The sequence below is a fragment of the Protopterus annectens genome, chromosome 17.part0 (genome assembly GCF_019279795.1).
Source record: "Protopterus annectens isolate FY-2018-M chromosome 17.part0, PAN1.0, whole genome shotgun sequence".
Lineage (NCBI taxonomy): Eukaryota > Metazoa > Chordata > Ceratodontiformes > Protopteridae > Protopterus > Protopterus annectens.
In genome coordinates this window covers 240,638,400-240,656,832 of record NC_056751.1, presented here as the reverse complement: position 1 = coordinate 240,656,832, position 18,433 = coordinate 240,638,400, and the positions used below count along the sequence as shown (strand labels likewise).

General features: G+C 43.6%; 1 protein-coding gene across 1 annotated transcript in view; it reads left to right on the top strand.

Annotated features, from left to right (window-relative positions):
• DMXL1 (Dmx like 1) overlaps positions 1 to 18,433 on the top strand; it is a 2,737,735-nt gene that overhangs the window by 647,582 nt on the left and 2,071,720 nt on the right. Inside the window, exon 8 of the mRNA XM_044059165.1 lies at positions 6,232 to 6,400. Within this exon, the coding sequence (XP_043915100.1) occupies positions 6,232 to 6,400 (169 nt within the window). The remainder of the gene's footprint in view (positions 1 to 6,231; positions 6,401 to 18,433) is intronic.

Below are 18,433 nucleotides of genomic sequence, written 5' to 3'. Positions count from 1 at the left end.
CTGCGCCTGTTAAACCAGATAGGTATTACAGGGTGCCTGAGGCTCATAAATATCTTTATAAGAGTCCTAGGGCGGACCCAGAAACTATTAGTCAGGGACCCAAGGGTGTCAAGGCCTCTGTTGTAAAAAATCCGGTTCCTCTAGATAAAGAGGCCAGAGCTTTGGATAGATGGGGAAAGAAGGTCTATACTTCTTCTACCTTAGCAATGAGGGCTTTGAATTGCCAGTTTCATATGTTGAAATATCAAAACTTTCTTCTTTCTCAGTTGAAATCTAAGGTGGAAGGCATTGAGTGTAAAGAATTACAAGATTTGGTGCATGTCTCTGAGCAGGTTGGTAAGCATTCTTTACAATGTGGTCTTGATGCTGTGCAGGCCTCGTCTAGGGTGGCTGCCACTGGTTCAGTTCTTCGCAGGCACGCCTGGCTGAAGGATCAGAATTTTTCTGACCATGTTAAAACAAGGATTTTGGATGCTCCTTTGCAGTCTGAAGTGTTGTTTGGTCCACCTGTGGAATCAGTCTTGAAGAAAATGGAGGACAAGGCTAAGTCTATGCAGACTGTTAAGGATTTTTTGCAAGTTCAGCCTCCAAAGTTTAGTAGGAATTGGCCTGCTAAGGGGTGGACGTATCCTTCTTATGATTCTCAGTCTAGGGGTAGATCTAGACGTGGTAGGGGCAGAGCTCAGAGTTCCTTCAGACCTAGAACAGGGAGTTCACCTGCACAATCTTCGAGTGAGGGTAGGGGCCAGTCCTTTCGTAAACAGGCCCAATGACCTACTTTTTCAGCTGCCAGATCCCTCTTGCCTGGCAGCACCTTTGGGAGGAAGGTTGGCACTTTTCAAGGAAAATTGGATTTTAATTACCCAAGACAAATGGGTACTGGATATCATACACCGAGGTTACAAGTTTTATTTCCATACCTTGCCTCCTTTCAAAGGCATGCCAGATGTTCCTCCTCAGCAAAGACTAGAGGCTCACAACCAAATTTCTCTTCTACTTCAAATAGGAGCTATACAACCGGTCCCTCTGCCAGAAGTGGGCCTAGGATTTTATTCTCGCCTGTTTCTAGTACCAAAGAAAGGGGACACGTGGAGACACATTTTGGACTTATCTATCCTCAACACATATCTGGACATTCCCAAGTTCAAAATGTTGACGTTACAGCAGCTTTTACCTCTGCTGGGCAAAGATCACTGGATGGTGACTCTGGATCTCAAGGAGGCTTACCTTCATGTTCCTATCAGGCCCAGTTGCAGGAAGTATCTGCGTTTTGGCTGGGACTTTTCATTATCAGTTCTCTGCATTGCCCTTTGGCTTATCTACTGCACCCAGAGTGTTCACGAAGGTTCTGGCTCCAGTGGTAGCTTTCTTCAGGCTAAGAGGAATACAAATCTATCCTTATTTGGACGATTGCCTGATTCTGGCTCAAGGAAAGGACGAACTTCTTCATCATTTACAGTATGTGATGGCAGTGTTAAGATGCCTAGGGTATTCTGTGAACGAAATAAAGTCCAGTCTAGTACCCTCTCAGGACATGTGCTTTCTGGGTGTGACTGAATACAGCATCCCAGATGGCCTTTTTGACCCCGGACAAACAAAAGAATCTTTCTCTTTATTTCCATCAATTGTCTCGTCAGTCCAGGCTGACTGCAAGGACAGTCCTTCAAGCCTTGGGCTTCATGGCATCTTGTATTCTGGTACTTCCCAATGCCAAACTGCATATGAGGAAGCTACAATGGTATCTCAAAAATGTATGGACGCAACACTGCCAAGATATGGACACTGTCATTCAGATAATACCTTGCATTCAAAAGGAATTTTTGTGGTGGGCTCAGGAATGTCACCTAAACAAGGGAGACTCTGTGACCCGACCAGAGGAGAGTCAGATTCTAACGACAGATGCCTCAGACAAAGCTTGGGGAGCTCATCTAAATGGAAAATGGGTACAAGACACGTGGCCTGCCAGACTTCAACATTTACATATCAACTTGAAGGAGATGTTAGCAGTCCAATTTGCATTGATAGCTTTCAAGGATTTACTTCTTCCAGGGCAGGTGTTGATTCAAACAGACAACACAACTGTCATGTGGTACATCAACAAGCAAGGGGGGGACACATTCATATCCTCTATGCAGACAAGCAATGATTTTGTGGGAGACTGCTCTGTTTGCAGCTAAATCTTCAGGCAAGGTTTCTGCCAGGAGCACAGAACTCCTTAGCAGATGTGTTGAGCAGACAAATTATGGATCCCCACGAGTGGAAATTGGATCCTCATGTATTTCAAAAATTGACAGTGTTATGGGGAACTCCAGACATAGATCTGTTCGCTTCTCCACTAAATTACCAGCTGCCAAAGTTTTGCACGAAAAGGTTTCATCCCACAGCTTGGAAAGTGGATGCTCTCTCATTCAATTGGAGCAATCTTCACGTGTATGCCTTTCCACCACTGCCTCTCCTCCCAAAGGTACTCCTGAAGGTCAGACGGGACAAGCCAACCATGATTTTAATAGCTCCGGATTGGCCTCGACAGCACTGGTACCCATTACTGAGAAGTCTGGTACGGGAGCCTCCATGGCCTTTGCCTTCGATTCCACACCTGCTGTCTCAGGAGAACAGTCATTTACTCAATGTCAAACTTCACTCTCTACATCTAACAGTCTGGCATATTCTGTTTTAAACCCTGGAGGGTCTCAGCTTCCACAACAAGTTTTGAATGTTATTTTGGAGGCCAGAAGGCCTAGTACAAGGAAAGTTTACGCAGATAAATGGAGGAGATTTTTATTTGGAGTACAGCAAAGGACTTTGATGTTTCTAAACCTAACTTAAGTGTTGCTCTTCAATACCTTACTGAGTTATTGGACAAAGGTTTGTCCTTCTCCTCTATAAAGGTTCATGCTGCAGCAATTTCTGCTCACTATGACTGTGACCCACCATTATTTTCTCATCCTTTGTTTAAGCAATTCCTTAGAGGGGCAAAGAATATAAGACCCCCACGTAGAGCTCCTACTCCTGCTTGGGATCTCAATTTTGTTGGAGAAACTCACTCTACAACCTTTTGAGCCTGCAGCGACTGCCGAGTTGAAATATTGATCATGGAAGACTGTTTTTTTGTTGGCCATTACATCTGCGAGAAGGGTTTCTGAATTACAGGCCCTTATGGCGGTTGAGCCTTTCTTAATTTTCCACAAGGATAGGGTGTCTTTGCGTACTAACCCTTCCTTTATGCCTAAAGTGGTTTCTAGTGTGGCTTTAAACCAAACTATTCATTTGCCTACTTTTTATGCAAACCCCCAAAATAAAGGGGAGAAGATTTTGCACACTTTGGATATACACAGACAGTTGCGATATTATTTGAACAGAACTAAAGGGTTCAGGCAGTCTCAGCAGTTGTTTGTTTCATTTGCTTTGTGTTCTCAGGGCAAACCTGTTTCAAAACAAACTATTTCTAAGTGGATTGGTTTTTGTATTGCTTTCTGTTATTCCCATCATGGTAAGGAGATTCCAACTGGGATTAGGCCTCATTCCACTAGGGCTACTGCCACTTCTACAGCTTTTTTAAGGGGGGTGGCTACTAAGGATATTTTGGAGGCAGCTACTTGGAGTTCAGTGCATACTTTCTCTAAGCATTACCACCTTCCACTTTACTCTAAATCTAGGGCTAGATTTGCCACTGCAATTTTACAGGGCATTTTGGCAGCTCCTAATGCTTTATAGTTTTGCCATCCTCCCTTACCTCTGCTTTGGGATTCTACCCATATGTAAGGACTGCAGCAATGTGAGATGAAGAACATAGTACAGTTTTGTACCTACCATAAATGTAGATGTTCGAAGATCCACATTGCTGCAGTCCAATTTACCCTCCCTCCTTCCCCTCTGTAGTTAGAGGTGGTTGTGTGGTTTGGGTTGTAAATATTGTAAATATGGTTAGTGCAGGGGTGGTTGGTTGTTTTTTGCTGTTTTTTGGCTTTGCCCTTTCTTTGTAGGGCCTTCTGACATCTGGGGCAAGAAAAGACTGAGGATATGACGTCGGTCATGCGCTTTTGTACCTGACGTCCTGATGTCAGTTTTAAGCGCCTTGACCGACGTCAGCCTAATACTTTGGTATTCGGGCCGACCGAGGACAGCGGACTACCCATATGTAAGGACTGCAGCAATGTGGATCTTCGAACATCTACATTTATGGTAGGTACAAAACTGTACTTTTTGCCTTCTTTCTGGGGGCACCTGACATCTGGGGCAAGAAAAACTGAAGAAAATGGCGTCGGCTGGTTCTTTTATACCCCTGCCGCACTGACGTCAGGGAAGAAGCGACGACAACCGACGCCGGACCTAGACTTTGGAATTCGGCCGACCGAGGACCCGCCTAACGGCAGGATAACCCATCTGTTATGACTGCAGCTGTATTAGCACTCGAACATCTACATTTATGGTAGGTACAAAACTGTACTTTACTGGTTGCTTGAGAGTTACCATTAAAAATAGGCCGAGTAATATTGTACCATGTACTATTTCTTTGGTTTGACTTGGTTGGGGGGAGAGGGAATTTATTCCCGTCTTCCTTTTTAAAACTCTAAAAATATAAGGTACATCTCTGCTGGGTGGAGGGTGGGGGGGACAGAAAGTGCAACACATGAAAATTGCACTGAATTTCTTCAGTATTTTTTTGCTGGTTGTTTGAGTGCCAGTTGCTTGAGTTCCGGTTAACTGAGAGTTTACTGTACAGTCTGCTGCAGTCTTTAATACTGGTAGTGCGCAGGTGTCCCATGGAAGGCAGAATCAACATGGGCTGGAGGGGGGGGAAGGTTGCACAGCCTTTGAAGTCTGGCTGGAGATGAAACTTCTGACTGCAGCAGTGAACTGTATAGTGATGAAGGCTGTGGTGACCTATATGGAGAACATCTGCTACAGTGGCAAATTTCTTGCATATGAATAATTTTCTGGTCATAGCATCATACGACACATACCTACTCATGACTTACAAGTTTCATGTAGGACTTTAAAAATGTACCACTTTCCTTTCTGCAGTACAGGTCTGCCCACATCCACAGACAGTCTTTAAGGCACAGACTTCTGCATTATTAAGCTACACATTGTGACAGTCCACTCACCTGCTCCAGTAGGTGTTAGCAACTCCCCCCTGCATATGTCTTCTGCTCCTGATACTTTCATCCATAGCCATACACACTGGAGGAAGTTGCTAAGTACCTGTCAAATTGTTTACTTGCTTGGCAGATAATTATCAAAAATGGTACTTTGTTAGATCTTTGATATGATAAAGATGTTACGCTTTTGAAATGAAAGTCTGCTGTGCTACCAGCTTGCCTTCCTTTATAGCCATCCTCCGCCATTTTCAGGAATCCAGCATAGTTTTGTACTTGCAGTAGTGTCTTCTTTTTCTGTCTTTAGGCTATGTTTAAACTTTGTTTTGGATCTGCTTGTTATCAGAATTCTGTCCCGCAACCTGGCAGAGCACTATTTCTTGGGATCCATGGTAAGAAAGCGAGTCATTTGTGATTGCCTCAAACAAGTTGTGTCACAAATGACTGGAATTTCCCAAATGCAAATAGCATTCAGAAGTTTAAAAAAAAAATCACGTTGAAAAAAAACATTTTTACAGGGGGACAAGCCCTGCTGTACCCCCACACCCTCACTACTTGTATGTGCCAACTCCAGCAGTGGAAAAGGGGCATCTTTATTTTTCTGACAAAGGCCAGACAGTTACACTAGTGATCACATAAATGAGTGTTAAATCACTATTGTTTGAATTACTAGCCTGGTGCCCATTTCTTACAGCTGTCTGACTTAAATTTTAAGTTGAAGTCCATAGGCTCTTATGGGATTATTTCCATAAATATTGCATTTTTTTCTGAAAGTAAACCGTTTATTTCTAGGTTGGAAGTCATTCCATACATCTGCAAATATCCCTGTTCACCCAGCAAAAGGAGTCATAATCAGATCAAGACTTGTCTTCAATTCCAATGGTAATACCTGTATTTTGATACAGGAATGGGGTAGTCCTTTGTACTATTTTTACTGCAGTTTATCCATCCCTAATAATGTCACTGTAAAGGTGAGCACCTTATGTAATAGCATCTTTGGTCGAAGGTTTGCTATTGGAGTAAGCTTCTATGTAATATACACCATACTTTTTTTACAGGGATAAATAAAAAGCAGAAGTGTTTTCCTGATGGTTTTAATTACCATTCCTAATGCATCCAATGTGTTTCTTAGTTAAATCTCAGAAACTTTTCAAGAAGAAGAAAGCAATCCTTTATTATTCCTGCACATACTGGATATCTACCCCATCAGCAGAATCCACATGAAGTCCACAGGAACACACCTATACATGCAAATGCACTTTGTCACTTTCATATAGCTGCGAGCATCAACCCAGCAACAGGTAAGAACAATGGATGCTCCTTTATTTTAATACTTGAGAAAATTAGAATTTGGGGAAGATAATCATGTAGGCAAACATGAAATTTTAAGGGCATTGACAGCAGACGGAGCACAGAGCGCAAAGAAGTGTGTGTGTGTGTGTGTGTGTGTGTGTGTGTTTGACCTAGTATAAGAAAAAAGTAAATGATTTTACTCCATATCACTTAGATTTGGAAGCATTTTTCTATAGTTAGATACTAATACCAGTGATAAAAAATGAAAAGAAATGTTTGTTAGCGGCATGTCAAGAATGTATTTATACTCCTGTGAAGTAAATGTTCTGAATGTCATTTACTTGTCATGAGTGTTGATGACGATGATGTAGTTGTCACACAATGCCAGTTATTCTGACATTTTTATCTGATTTTTAAATTTTATTTCTTTATTTGGAGGTGGGGGGCTTTTGAGTCTTAACAGGATTTGTTTTCAGATTTTGCACATCGGCTGTGGGCTTCAGAAGCATCTTCACTTTCTGCAGCATTCCAGACTAAGATGCCAGCCCAGTGGCCAAGAGGAATAAAGCCCTGACTACGAACCGGGTGACTACATTTGACTAATGGCTTGGGCATCTGATGGTGCTGACTGGGAGAATGTGAATTCCTATCTTTGGAAGTGAGGGATGTTCCTGCATCCCTCTAATGGAGAAGAAAGAGATGACCCAGGGCTGGAGGGACAGAAGGAGAGAGCAGTAGTGGCTACTTTGCAGACCAGAGACACATACTCGTTACTTCTTACTGTCTTCACAGCCAGCTCCTGATGTCTGCATGTGGGTTCGGACATAAGTTTACAGAAACATCTAGCTAACCATAGTATGATGATTTGTCCTCCTCCGTTGCTCATTTCCCAGAGATAGGGAGATTGTTTAGTCTGTGATAGTCAAGTGATCCTTTCTTTCTGGAGAGACGGGACACATCTAACAAAGGAATACATTGGTTTACCCCCTAAGTGTGATGGCTTGGGTGAAAGAGGCTATGGAGAGATCTGGGTGATTTGAAGTTAGTGGTAGCTAGTACCCAAAAAGTGAAGTACAAGACCAACCTTTTGTCAGTCTTGGCCATCTGGGCTGCATCAGGAAGCATTTCTTACTAGAGTTTCCCCTTCCTTTAGATACGCACTCATGTGTACACAGACAGAGACACAGACACACCTTGAGATCAGTGAGTCGATACTGACCATTCATCTTCTTTTCCACCAGCCAGCTACTTTAACATCTGGACTTGCAACTTTACTAGTGGTGCTGGTGGAGTAGTCGAGGTCAAATCCTGCATGCTGTTGACATCAATCAAAATGTTGAAGAGTTGACTTTCAAAATGGTGCATACATTTGAAGTTGAGTTTAAAGTTACTGTTGCATTTTACTAGTTACAGGAACATAAGACACTTGTAAGCTGTTGAAGTTTGCAATTTGTCCATATCTAATCATGGAGGCTGTTATTTCAAATACTGTCTAACCACTCCCATACCACCTATTAAACTGTAAGAGTTTAGTATTTTGCTGGAAGTAACTTGACTTACCAAGTTTCAAGGCTTTGTAGTTAAGTATCCACTTAATTATATTTAAGTGGCTAACACTTTTTAAAACATCCAGCTGTATGTTTTTATCACTTATGACATAGGCAGACATACATTTGTATAAAAGAAAGCACACCATATTAACTTGTTCACAATTACAAACATTATACATCACATATATTCTGTACAATTAATCAATTGTTAAATAAATTCTCAATTCCTGCCTTCCCTTAAACCTAACTCCTCTTGCGTAACATTGTTCTGAGTGTATTGTTACTACAGTTCCTGTTTTTTATGCAATTTGCTCTTACCCTTTTCTAAAGATCGCACTTGCAGTCATTTTATCTCTGTTACAATCTCCACTACTTCAAATACAGTTGCTTTAGACTTTGATTTCTATTTTCCACTAAATGTTTTTTGGTACCCGCCAGAAATTAACATAACAGGGTCTTATTGTGTTTTGGGAATTCAGATCCTGTATCCCAGCTGAAAAAAAAAATTCCTTAGTTACACTATTTGCTCACCCAATATTTCTGACAGAGTATTCTGTAGGGAATTTGTAATGTCTGCCAACACGTTACACTCCCAAAACATATGATCAGTTTTCATTCTGTTCTCAACTGATGGGTTTGGATCAGACTTGGCCACTGTAAAAGCTCATAGCAACCTTGAGCTATCAAGCTTCTCCCTTACCCAGAATGCACCAACCCTTATTACCACAGATCTTGTTTGCTGCTTCGAGCAAAAAAACGTGGTTCTTGGTGTTCTCAAGCTTGATGTGATAATTAGCTTTAAAACTTCTTGTTTTTTTCTTAAATAACCTTTAAAAAATGTTTAACTATTTTTTTTTTCTCCATTACCTTGTTTTCATTAAAATCTCTCTCTCTCCATTTTACCATTAGTGTTTTTTCTAGTTACCATCGTTAGAAACTTCCCCTTTTCTACAAATTGTCATAGTCTTCCATACCATTGTTGGTACTTTCTTTCCCTTTTTCACCTTAAAAAAAAAAGAAAGAAAAATCTTTGTCTAATTCTTATCTTAACACTGTTACTTTTGTTTGATTGTGGTTGCTTGCTTTTCATTATGGCTGACTAGGAAAAGAGCCCTGGTGGGGTTCAAGAAATGTGGAAAATGTGGTCAGAAAATACCTGTTTCTGACTTGCACACTTTTTTGCTTAGGTCGTATCCACCTCCAGGAGGGATTGTGCAATCTACCACTCTTTCAACCCTAGATCATTGATGGTGGACTTTTGCCTTCATTTTTTGACAACGCTCTCTCTTGAGCATCCAAATCAAAAATGAAGAAGACATTTCATACTTCTGAGCACCTCTTCTGCTTCCTCCAGGCCCTCCGAAAAAATCTGTGAAAAGAGCTTCTTCAGATCTACAGTTCAGTTGGTGCCTTTGAAGAAGAAACCAAAATTCTTGGATACAGCCCCTTTTTCGGATTTGACCAAGTCCAAACACCTGTCCTTGGAGCCAAAGTCTCAAACTCTCGGATAAGATATCAAAATCAAACTTACTGACTCTGCCTAGAACAAGGTTACTCACCTTTGTTGGACCCAGTTCCATCAAGAGTGCCTTCTCCATTTTTTTGAAAGGCTAGAATCTCCATCTGCTCTATCCACCCGATCCTGTAGAAGTCTCACTGAAGATGATGTAGAGAGGCTAGTGAGAAAGATCTTCCCAGTGCAGATCCAGCCTGTCTTTTTCTCACCTTCTACCCCTCCGGTCAGGAGACCCCATACATCCACAGCCCCTCCACTACCAATTCCTCCATTGACTCCTATTCAGGTTTCAGAGCCCTTTGATCAGAGTCATCTTGGAACAGTGTACTTCGGATCAGAGGATCTCTGTATCCTTGGATCCGAGATATGCTCTGAGCTCTTTGTTCCAGTTGGATGCAGAGATCTGTTGGAGCGGAGTCTACCCCATTGAGTCCAAGGTGCTTCAGTTGACTCTGAGGATTTCTGAGCAATCTCTGCATCTCAGAACCTTGGCGATGGTCATTCCAGTTCTGACTTCATCCGCTGGGTAGCTGTCCTCAGAGAAGGGCAGGACTAGGGATCAGAGGTTTGGCTTCTCTGATCTGGGTCATTATCCCTGTCCAAGATGGTTTGCCTTTAGGGTTTTGGAGAGTGCTCTGTCTGCACCTCAGACCACGGCGGTACCTCCCCCCATTGGATCCTATGTCTACTTCTGTTTCACCTCTGCGCTTTGAATCTCAACTATCCACTTTATAGGGGCAGCCGATACCAAAACCCAGGCTTCCCACCAGGCTATTCCCCTCCTCTTCTGATACTTCTCTGGAGTATCCCACCAAGAAGGACCCTAAGAAGAGGACCTGCAAGAGGAAGCATACAGATTTCCCTGAATTGGTCTCGGAGGACACAGATTTTGATGAGGGTGAGGGGTCCCCATGGTCACCTCCTGCCGATGTCTCATTGGGCGACATCCTTGAGATCCTGAAACAAAGAGGTGGCTGGAAGCCCAGCAACCCTTTGTTGGAGGAATATGTGCTACTGAAGGCTTTTGGTGCTAGCCCTTCTACTTCCTTAGTGACCCCGCCCGCCGATGAGCTCCTAGAATTGGTCTAGTGGGAGGCATGGAAGGAATCTGACACCATTGTGCGCATTCCCAGGAAGCCAGACCAGGGTATGACCCCCCCCCGAGAGTAAACGGTTTTGGTCAAGAGGTCCCCCTGTTAATGCCATTAATATGGAGGTGGCCATGAGAAAGGAACTTGCTGATGAAAGTACCTTTGTTCATCCCCCTGACAAGGTGTCAGACAGATTTAGGACATGTGCCTGTGCCTCAGCAACCTTTACCTTAAGGTCTGTGAACTATTTGGCACATTTTACCAGACTTCAGAGGGATCTCATTAAGGAGCTTTCAGGTATCCTCCAGAAGCAGTGTCTGAAGGGGTGAAAGATTCCATCACTTCTCAGCTGTGACCCTACAATCGATTTCCAACTCATCCAAGAGGCTTATTTCTAATGTAGCAGAAGGAACCTCAAGGGCAAGGAGGTTCAGGTGTAGCCATTAGGAGATGTGCCTGGTTGCGGTTGTGCAATTTTGTGGAATATGTTCATCAACGGTCCTGTTTTCGGCCCCAAAGTAAAAGATGCATTGTCCAGGTGTGAAAAGGATGGAAAGACCCTTTCTGCCGTGGGTCTACATTTTATCACCCCTCGAAGAGCCTTTTCATGAAATTGTCGAGGTGGTGGAAAGATGTGGTTCAAGAAATTACAAGGATCTTTCCAAGACACAAATTGGAGGGTCTTCCCCAGAGGCAGAGGGGGGAAGTTAACGGAAGCATAGTCTGCAGTTTTGGACTTGTGCGGTCTGTCTCTGTCTTTATCCTAATGTTTTTTTGGAAGATCGGTAGTCAGATGGCTTACCAAAGCCATATCGGAATACGAGGACCAAGAGCGAAAATATTTAGCTGCAATAAGGGCCTGATAACTTAAAGTTCTGGCATTGAACAAAGCACAAAAGCGACAGCGAGGTACATCGTGGTCTGGGCATAAGCAGGTGACACAGTAAGAATGGAAGTCTCGGTGTGATATTTGCTTTCCACAGGCGAGACAATTAACTTTTTCTGATATCGGTTAGAGCAAGGAAAAAGGATCCCTAATGGGGTACTTAGCTTAAGAAGACTTCAACTTCAATTCAGAAACGAAACTCTGGTAGCGGCCGACCGGCACACCTACAAACTGCTTTTGCTTCAGGCTTCTCGGCAAGAAAGACTGATGTAATGGTGTCGGCTGCCTGATTTTATACCACTGACGACCAGACGTCAGTCTTGGAGCGACAGCAACCAACGCAGAAATACTAAGCCTCTGGTATTCGGGCTTACTGAGGGCTATCCCTGGCAGGATAACCCAAGTGTGATGACTGCAACAGTGAATACACTCTAACATCTAGATTTACGGTAAGTGTACACAACTGCACTTTGAGCACTGCCCTTTGGCCTCACCACAGCCACCAGGATGTTCAAATGCATGGCAGTGGTAGCAGCTCACTTTATACTGCATGGATTCCGGGTGTTTCCTTACTTAAATGACTGGCTGTTCTCCACCCCAACCAGGCATCAACTCATCATGGCAAGACAAAAAGTAATTCAGATTTGTGCATGGTGAGGAATAACCATAAATTTTGAAAAATCCCATCTTCAACCATCTTAAACTATAGAATTCATAGGAGAGCTGCTTAACACAAGAGCAACAATAGCCTCCCTTCCTATTTCTAGAGTTCAGATTTTAAGATCACAAGTCAACAAGATAATTTGCAGTACCACAGTCTCAGCTTGCCTAGTCCTACAAGTGCTTGGATCAATGTCAGCAGCTCCCTAAACTTCTGCTGGCGAGATTTCACATGCGGATTCTTCAATGGATGTTGACTTCTCAGTGGTCCGCTCCAATATGAATCACCAAGTCATGCAAGAAAGATCTAATGTGGTGGACCCAGTCGGAACAACTGATGTTCGTGTTTCACTGTTGCAGTCATTACACTTGGGTTATCCTGCTGGCAGGCTACCCGCAGTCGGCCTGAATTCCAAAGTCTTGGTCCGGCGTCGGTTACTGTCGCCTCTTTCCTGACGTCAGTGCGCCAGGGGTATAAAAGATGCAGCCAACGCCATTTTCTTCAGTCTTTCTTGCCACGTGGCGCCTGAAGCAAAAGCAATTCGCAAGTGCCGGTCGGCCGACTCCTGAGATTTTCGTGTTCGAATTTCAGATCCAAAGTTTTCATTTAAAGGTAAGTACCCCATTGGGGAAACTTTTTTCTTGCTCCAGACCGATGTCAGAAAATGTTAATAATTGCATTTCTTGTGGGAAGCAAATACCTCATAAGGGCTTCCATTCTTATTGTATTCCTTGCCTAGGCCCTGATTACGACATTGCTAATTGCAGGTTTTGTGCTAGATTTAACCAACGCACTATTAAGCGTCGCCACGATTTTGCATTTCACTACTTTGGCCGAAGATTTAATTACACAATGTTGTCGGACAGCCATCCGACTACCGCAATTCACAAGAAACAAAAGGAAAAGCACAGGCATCCGAGGTCCAAAACTGATGACGAGGCTTCTTCTAAGCCAGTCGCCGGTTCTCAGTGAGGCGCTTTCGCAGCCCCTGACACCCGCTACCTCAGAGCCACAGGCCACTTCAGACTTCCACGTGGAGTCGACTAGGCTGCAGGAAACTCAAGGTATTGGACACTCGGAAAATATTCCTTCAGATGGGTCCAGAGCCGCTGTGCAGGCATCGGCTTCTGAGAGTGTTTTTAGGCCTACACAGTTATATGTAAAACTGACTTCAGCTTCAAAGACTAAAGCTCCACTAAAGACAAAGAAACAAGTACAGCAATCCCATGGACAGGCCTCGATGCCTAAAAAAGATGCTCAAAATGGCCGAAGACCTAATTACTTTGATCAGGGGTTCCCATCCCCCTCCTGATAAGAGGCCTAGGCAAGAGACAGAATATGAATCTTCAGGTCAGGTTTCCATTTCATCTGATTCCTCTTCTGAACAGGAATACTGTCTTCCTTCCTATGAGGATTCTGAGGCTGAAGAATCTATCCCTTCAGCCTCTCCTCCTGAGGATTATTCTTTTGGGGAAACCCTGCATACCATGAGGGAGCACTTCCACTGGGAGAGCCAAGACTACTCAGAGTCTAAGAAAAGGCTTGGAGACTTCCTTTTACTTACCTCAGCACAGGCATCTTGCTATACCTCCAGTTTTAGACATTGTAGATGATGTATTTTCAGAGTCCGGCCTTCTTTATAAAAACCCTGCTGCTGACCCAGAAACTATATCTCAGGGTCCCAAAGGGGTCAAGGCTTCCACTGCAAAAAACCCTATCCCCTCTGATAGGGATTCAAGGGCACTGGACAGATGGGGGAAAAAGATTTCCACTTCTACCTTGGCTATAAGAGCTTTAAATTGTCAGTTTCATATGCTTAAATATCAGCAATACTTAATGTCACTGCTTAACCAGAAAATGTTGACAAATTCTGAATGTGCAGAAAACAAAGAAATGCAGGATTTATTGCATGTAGCTGAACAAGTGGGAAAGCATACTTTGCAATGTGGTTCTGACTCTCTGGAGGCCTCCTGCAGGGCCGCTGTTACGGGTACTATCATTAGGAGGCATGCTTGGTTAAAGGAGCAGAATCTGCCTGATCGTGTTAAAGTAAAATTATTAGATGCTCCACTACAGCATGATACTTTGCAGAAGAGGTGTTGAAGAAAATGGAGGACAAAGTGAAGTATATGCAGACAGTTAAGGATTTCTTACAGGTACAGCCACCCAGATCTAGCAGGAACTGGCCTTCAAAGAATTGGTCATTTCCAGTGTCAGACAGGCCACAAAGAGGCAGATACAGACGCCCCAGAGGCAAATCCCAGTCCCAAGGCACATACAGGACTAAACAATGGGGTGCTTCTACCTCCAAAAGTGGAGAAGACAAATCTCAGCCATACAGGAAGCAGTCCCAATGACTTTCCTCTGCCAGCACCAAGCACTTATCTTTTGGCAGCCCCCTTAGTGGGAAAACTAGCACTTTTTTCACGAAATTGGCACGATCACCCAGGACAAATGGGTCTTGAATATAGTGTCACAGGGCTACAGGTTCCACTTTCACATCCTGCCAAGGGCAAAAGGTATGCCAAACCTGCCACACAATCAATGGGCAGAGGCACAAAAACAAGTTTCGTCTCTCATGGACATGAGGGCCATTCAGTGAGTGCCGCAGCAAGAGCAGGGACAAGGATTTTACTCGAGACTTTTTTTGGTACCCAGAAAGGACAGAGCCTGGAGACCAATACTGGACCTGTCTATTCTAAACACATTTCTGGACATTCCAAAATTCAAAATGTTGACTATGCAGCAGCTTCTGCCCATGCTGGGCAAGAAGGCTTGGCTTGTAACATTGGATCTAAAAGAGGCATACCTGCATGTCCCAATCAGACAATCTTGCAGAAGATATCTCAGATTCATAGCTGGCTCAATGCACTACCAATTCTCTGCACTGCCCTTTGGCTTATCTACTGCGCCCAGGGTCTTCACAAAATACCTGGCACCAGTAATTGCATTTTGCAGACAAAGAGGAATTCAACTATATCCCTACTTAGACGACTGCCTTATTCAAGCAGAGAACAAGGACATTCTACTAAAGCATCTGGCGTTTGTAAAAAGATTGCTAATTTGCCTAGGGTACACAGTAAACAAAAATAAATCAAAACTAGTACCCTCTCAAGAGATAATATTCCTGGGTGCAAGCTTAAATACAACTGCCCAGATGGCTTATCTCACATCAGACAAAGGCAACTGACTTCTTACTTCAAAATGTTGGCAACAAAGACCCAGGTATCTGCAAGAAAAATTCTGTAGGCTTTGGGCTTCATGGCATCCTGCATTCTGCTAATTCCATATGCAAGACTGCATATGAGGAAACTACAATGGTATCTAAAAAGTGTTTGGACTCAACATTGCCACAGCCTGGAAACATTAATTACCCTCATTCCCTGCTTGGAACAGCAGTTTCGATTGTGGGCACAAGCCTGTCACCACAACAAGGGACAGCCATTCACTTTACCCACAGTCAGGCAGACATTAACAACAGATGCATCAGACTATGCCTGGGGGGGGGGGGGGGCACACATGGCAGTAAAATGTATTCAGGGCACATGGTCTACAAGCCAAATGCATCTTCATATCAATCAAAAATAGATGCTAGCTGTTCAAAATGCCCTGACAGCCTTCAAGGATCTGCTTTATCCAGGACAACTGCTGATAGACTGACAGTACTACAGTCATGTGTTACATAAACAAGCAGGGAGGCACACATTCCTATCCCCTCTGCAGACTAGCCATGACTTTGTGGGACACAGCATTGACTTATCAGGTACACCTGCAAGCACAATTCCTGCCAGGAAAGATAAATACTCTGGCAGACGAACTAAGCAGAAACTTCACAGATCCCCACAAGTGGAAACTGGATCCACAAGTCTTCAGCATAACAAAGAAATGGGGATGCCCAGACCTAGATCTATTTGCCTCCCCTCACAACTGCCAACTCCAGAGATTCTGCACAAGGACTTATCACAAGCAAGCATGGAAAGTGGATGCTCCATCATTCAGCTGGAAAACCCTAACAGTATATGCCTTTCATCCTCTGCCTCTCCTCCCCAAGGTACTCCTAAATGTCAGACAAGATAAGCCAAAAATTATACTGATTGCCCCAGACTGGCCCCGCCAGCACTGGTACCCAATCCTAAAGAGCTTGTCTCAAGGCCCAGCCTGGACATTACCTCTAATTCCTCACTTACTGGCCCAACGAAACAATCAGATCCTGCACAGCCAACTCAGGACCCTAAATCTGGCAGCATAGTGGATAATGTAGCCATTCAGAACACACCTCTCTCTAAAGCAGTGATGGATGTTATTTTGGAGGCCAGGAGGCCCAGTACCAGAAAATCTTATGCAGAAAAATGGAAGAGATTCTGTGCTTGGAACCAGGCACAAGGAATTGACACGTTTGTACCAAATATTCCTCAGATTTTACAATACCTAACTGAGATGCTGGACAAAGGCCTATCTTTTTCATCAATTAAAATCCATTCATCTGCCATTTCAGCTCATTACAATACGGAACCACCTATTTTTTTCTCATCCATTGCTAAGGCAGTACCTCAGAGGGGCCAAAAACTTAAGATCTCCAAGGAGAGCACCAATACCTGCATAGGACCTCAATTATGTCTTGGAAAAACTCACACTGCCTCCTTTTGAGCCAGCCAATACAGCTGAGATAAAGTTCTTATCATGGAAAACAGCTCTACTCCTAGCAATAACCTCTGCAAGATGAGTCTGAGTTACAGGCACTCATGGCTGTGGACCTTTTATCATTTTCCATCCAGACAGGATTTCTCTGAGGACAAACCCAACATTTATGCCTAAGGTAGTGTCCAGTGTGGCCCTTAATCAAACCATTCATGTGCCTACTTTTTATCCAAACCCACAGAATAAGGGTGAGAGACTCCTGCATTCTTTGGACTTACACAGACAGCTACACTTCTACTTGGACAGAACTAAAGCTTCAGAAAGACTGAGCAACTCTTAGTGGCATATGCTGCAGGTTCACAAGGAAAGGCCATCTCAAAGCAGACTATTTCAAAATGGATAGGCCACTGCATTCATTTCTGCTATTCACAACATGGCAAATCAAAGGGCATTAGGCCACATTCAACCAGAGCAGCAGCCACTTCAGCAGCCTTCCTCAGAGGAGTACCAACCAAAGACATTTTAGAGGCTGCAATTTGGAGTTCAGTGCACACTTTTACAAAGCACTACCACTTACCTCTCTACTCTAAATCCAGAGCAGGCTTTGCCACTGCAGTTCTGCAGGGCCTTATAGCCTCTCCTAATCCTATTTAGACTCAGCTGCCCAACCTCAGCTTTGGGATTCGACCCAAGTGTAATGACTGCAACAGTGAAACATGATGAACATAGTACATTTGTGTACCTACCATAAATGTAGATGTTCGAGTGTATTCACTGTTGCAGTCCAGGTTTACCCACCCACCATCTCCCTTTTTTTGCTGGGACCTATCTGTACTTCTCTATTCTATACAACTTATGTGGTGTATTTGCTTGTAGATGAAGGAAATGTTTGCTTTAGTGCATGCATACTTATGGCATCATTTTAGCCTACCCTTTTGGGGGCACCTGACATCTGGGGCAAGAAAAACTGAAGGAAATGGTGTCGGCTGCATCTTTTATACCCCTGGCGCACTGACGTCAGGGAAGAGGCGACAGCAACCAACGCCGGACCAAGACTTTGGAATTCAGGCTGACTGCGGGTAGCTTGCCAGCAGGATAACCCAAGTGTAATGACTGCAACAGTCAATACACGCAAATATCTACATTTATGGTAGGTACACAAACTGTACTTTACAGGGCCGTTTATTTGTCCCTTCTCAGCCCAAGGCCATAGTGACCATGGACCCTTTCCAGCTGGAGTGGGGGGGGGCATTACCTGGGAAAGACCGTTTAAGGCATGTGATCCCCTGAAGAGCCAAAGTTGCATATCAGCTTTCTGAAGTTGAGAGCAGTGCTTTTAGCATTGCAAGCCTTTTAGGATGCTCTCCAATGGGTTAGATACATCAGCAAACAAGGAGGAATCAAATCATACCCCCTATGTCAAGCAGCACTAAGGGCATGGGTAATGGGCAATCTCTTCCAGCCACTTTCTATTAGCAACACTTTCTATTGCAGTTAAACTCTTTTTTCTAGTGGCTCCTTTAGCTGTTTAAAACTTTCATTTAAAGGCTCACTGCTGCTTTTCAACTGTGAGTAACATTTCTGCAGTTTGTTCTAAGTAGTGGGGATATTTGTAGCATTTCCATATTCAGGCTTGTATTTGGGCCTAGTGTTTGTGGAGGCTGTGTGTCTGAGCACATAATTCAGGGACATCTTGTTT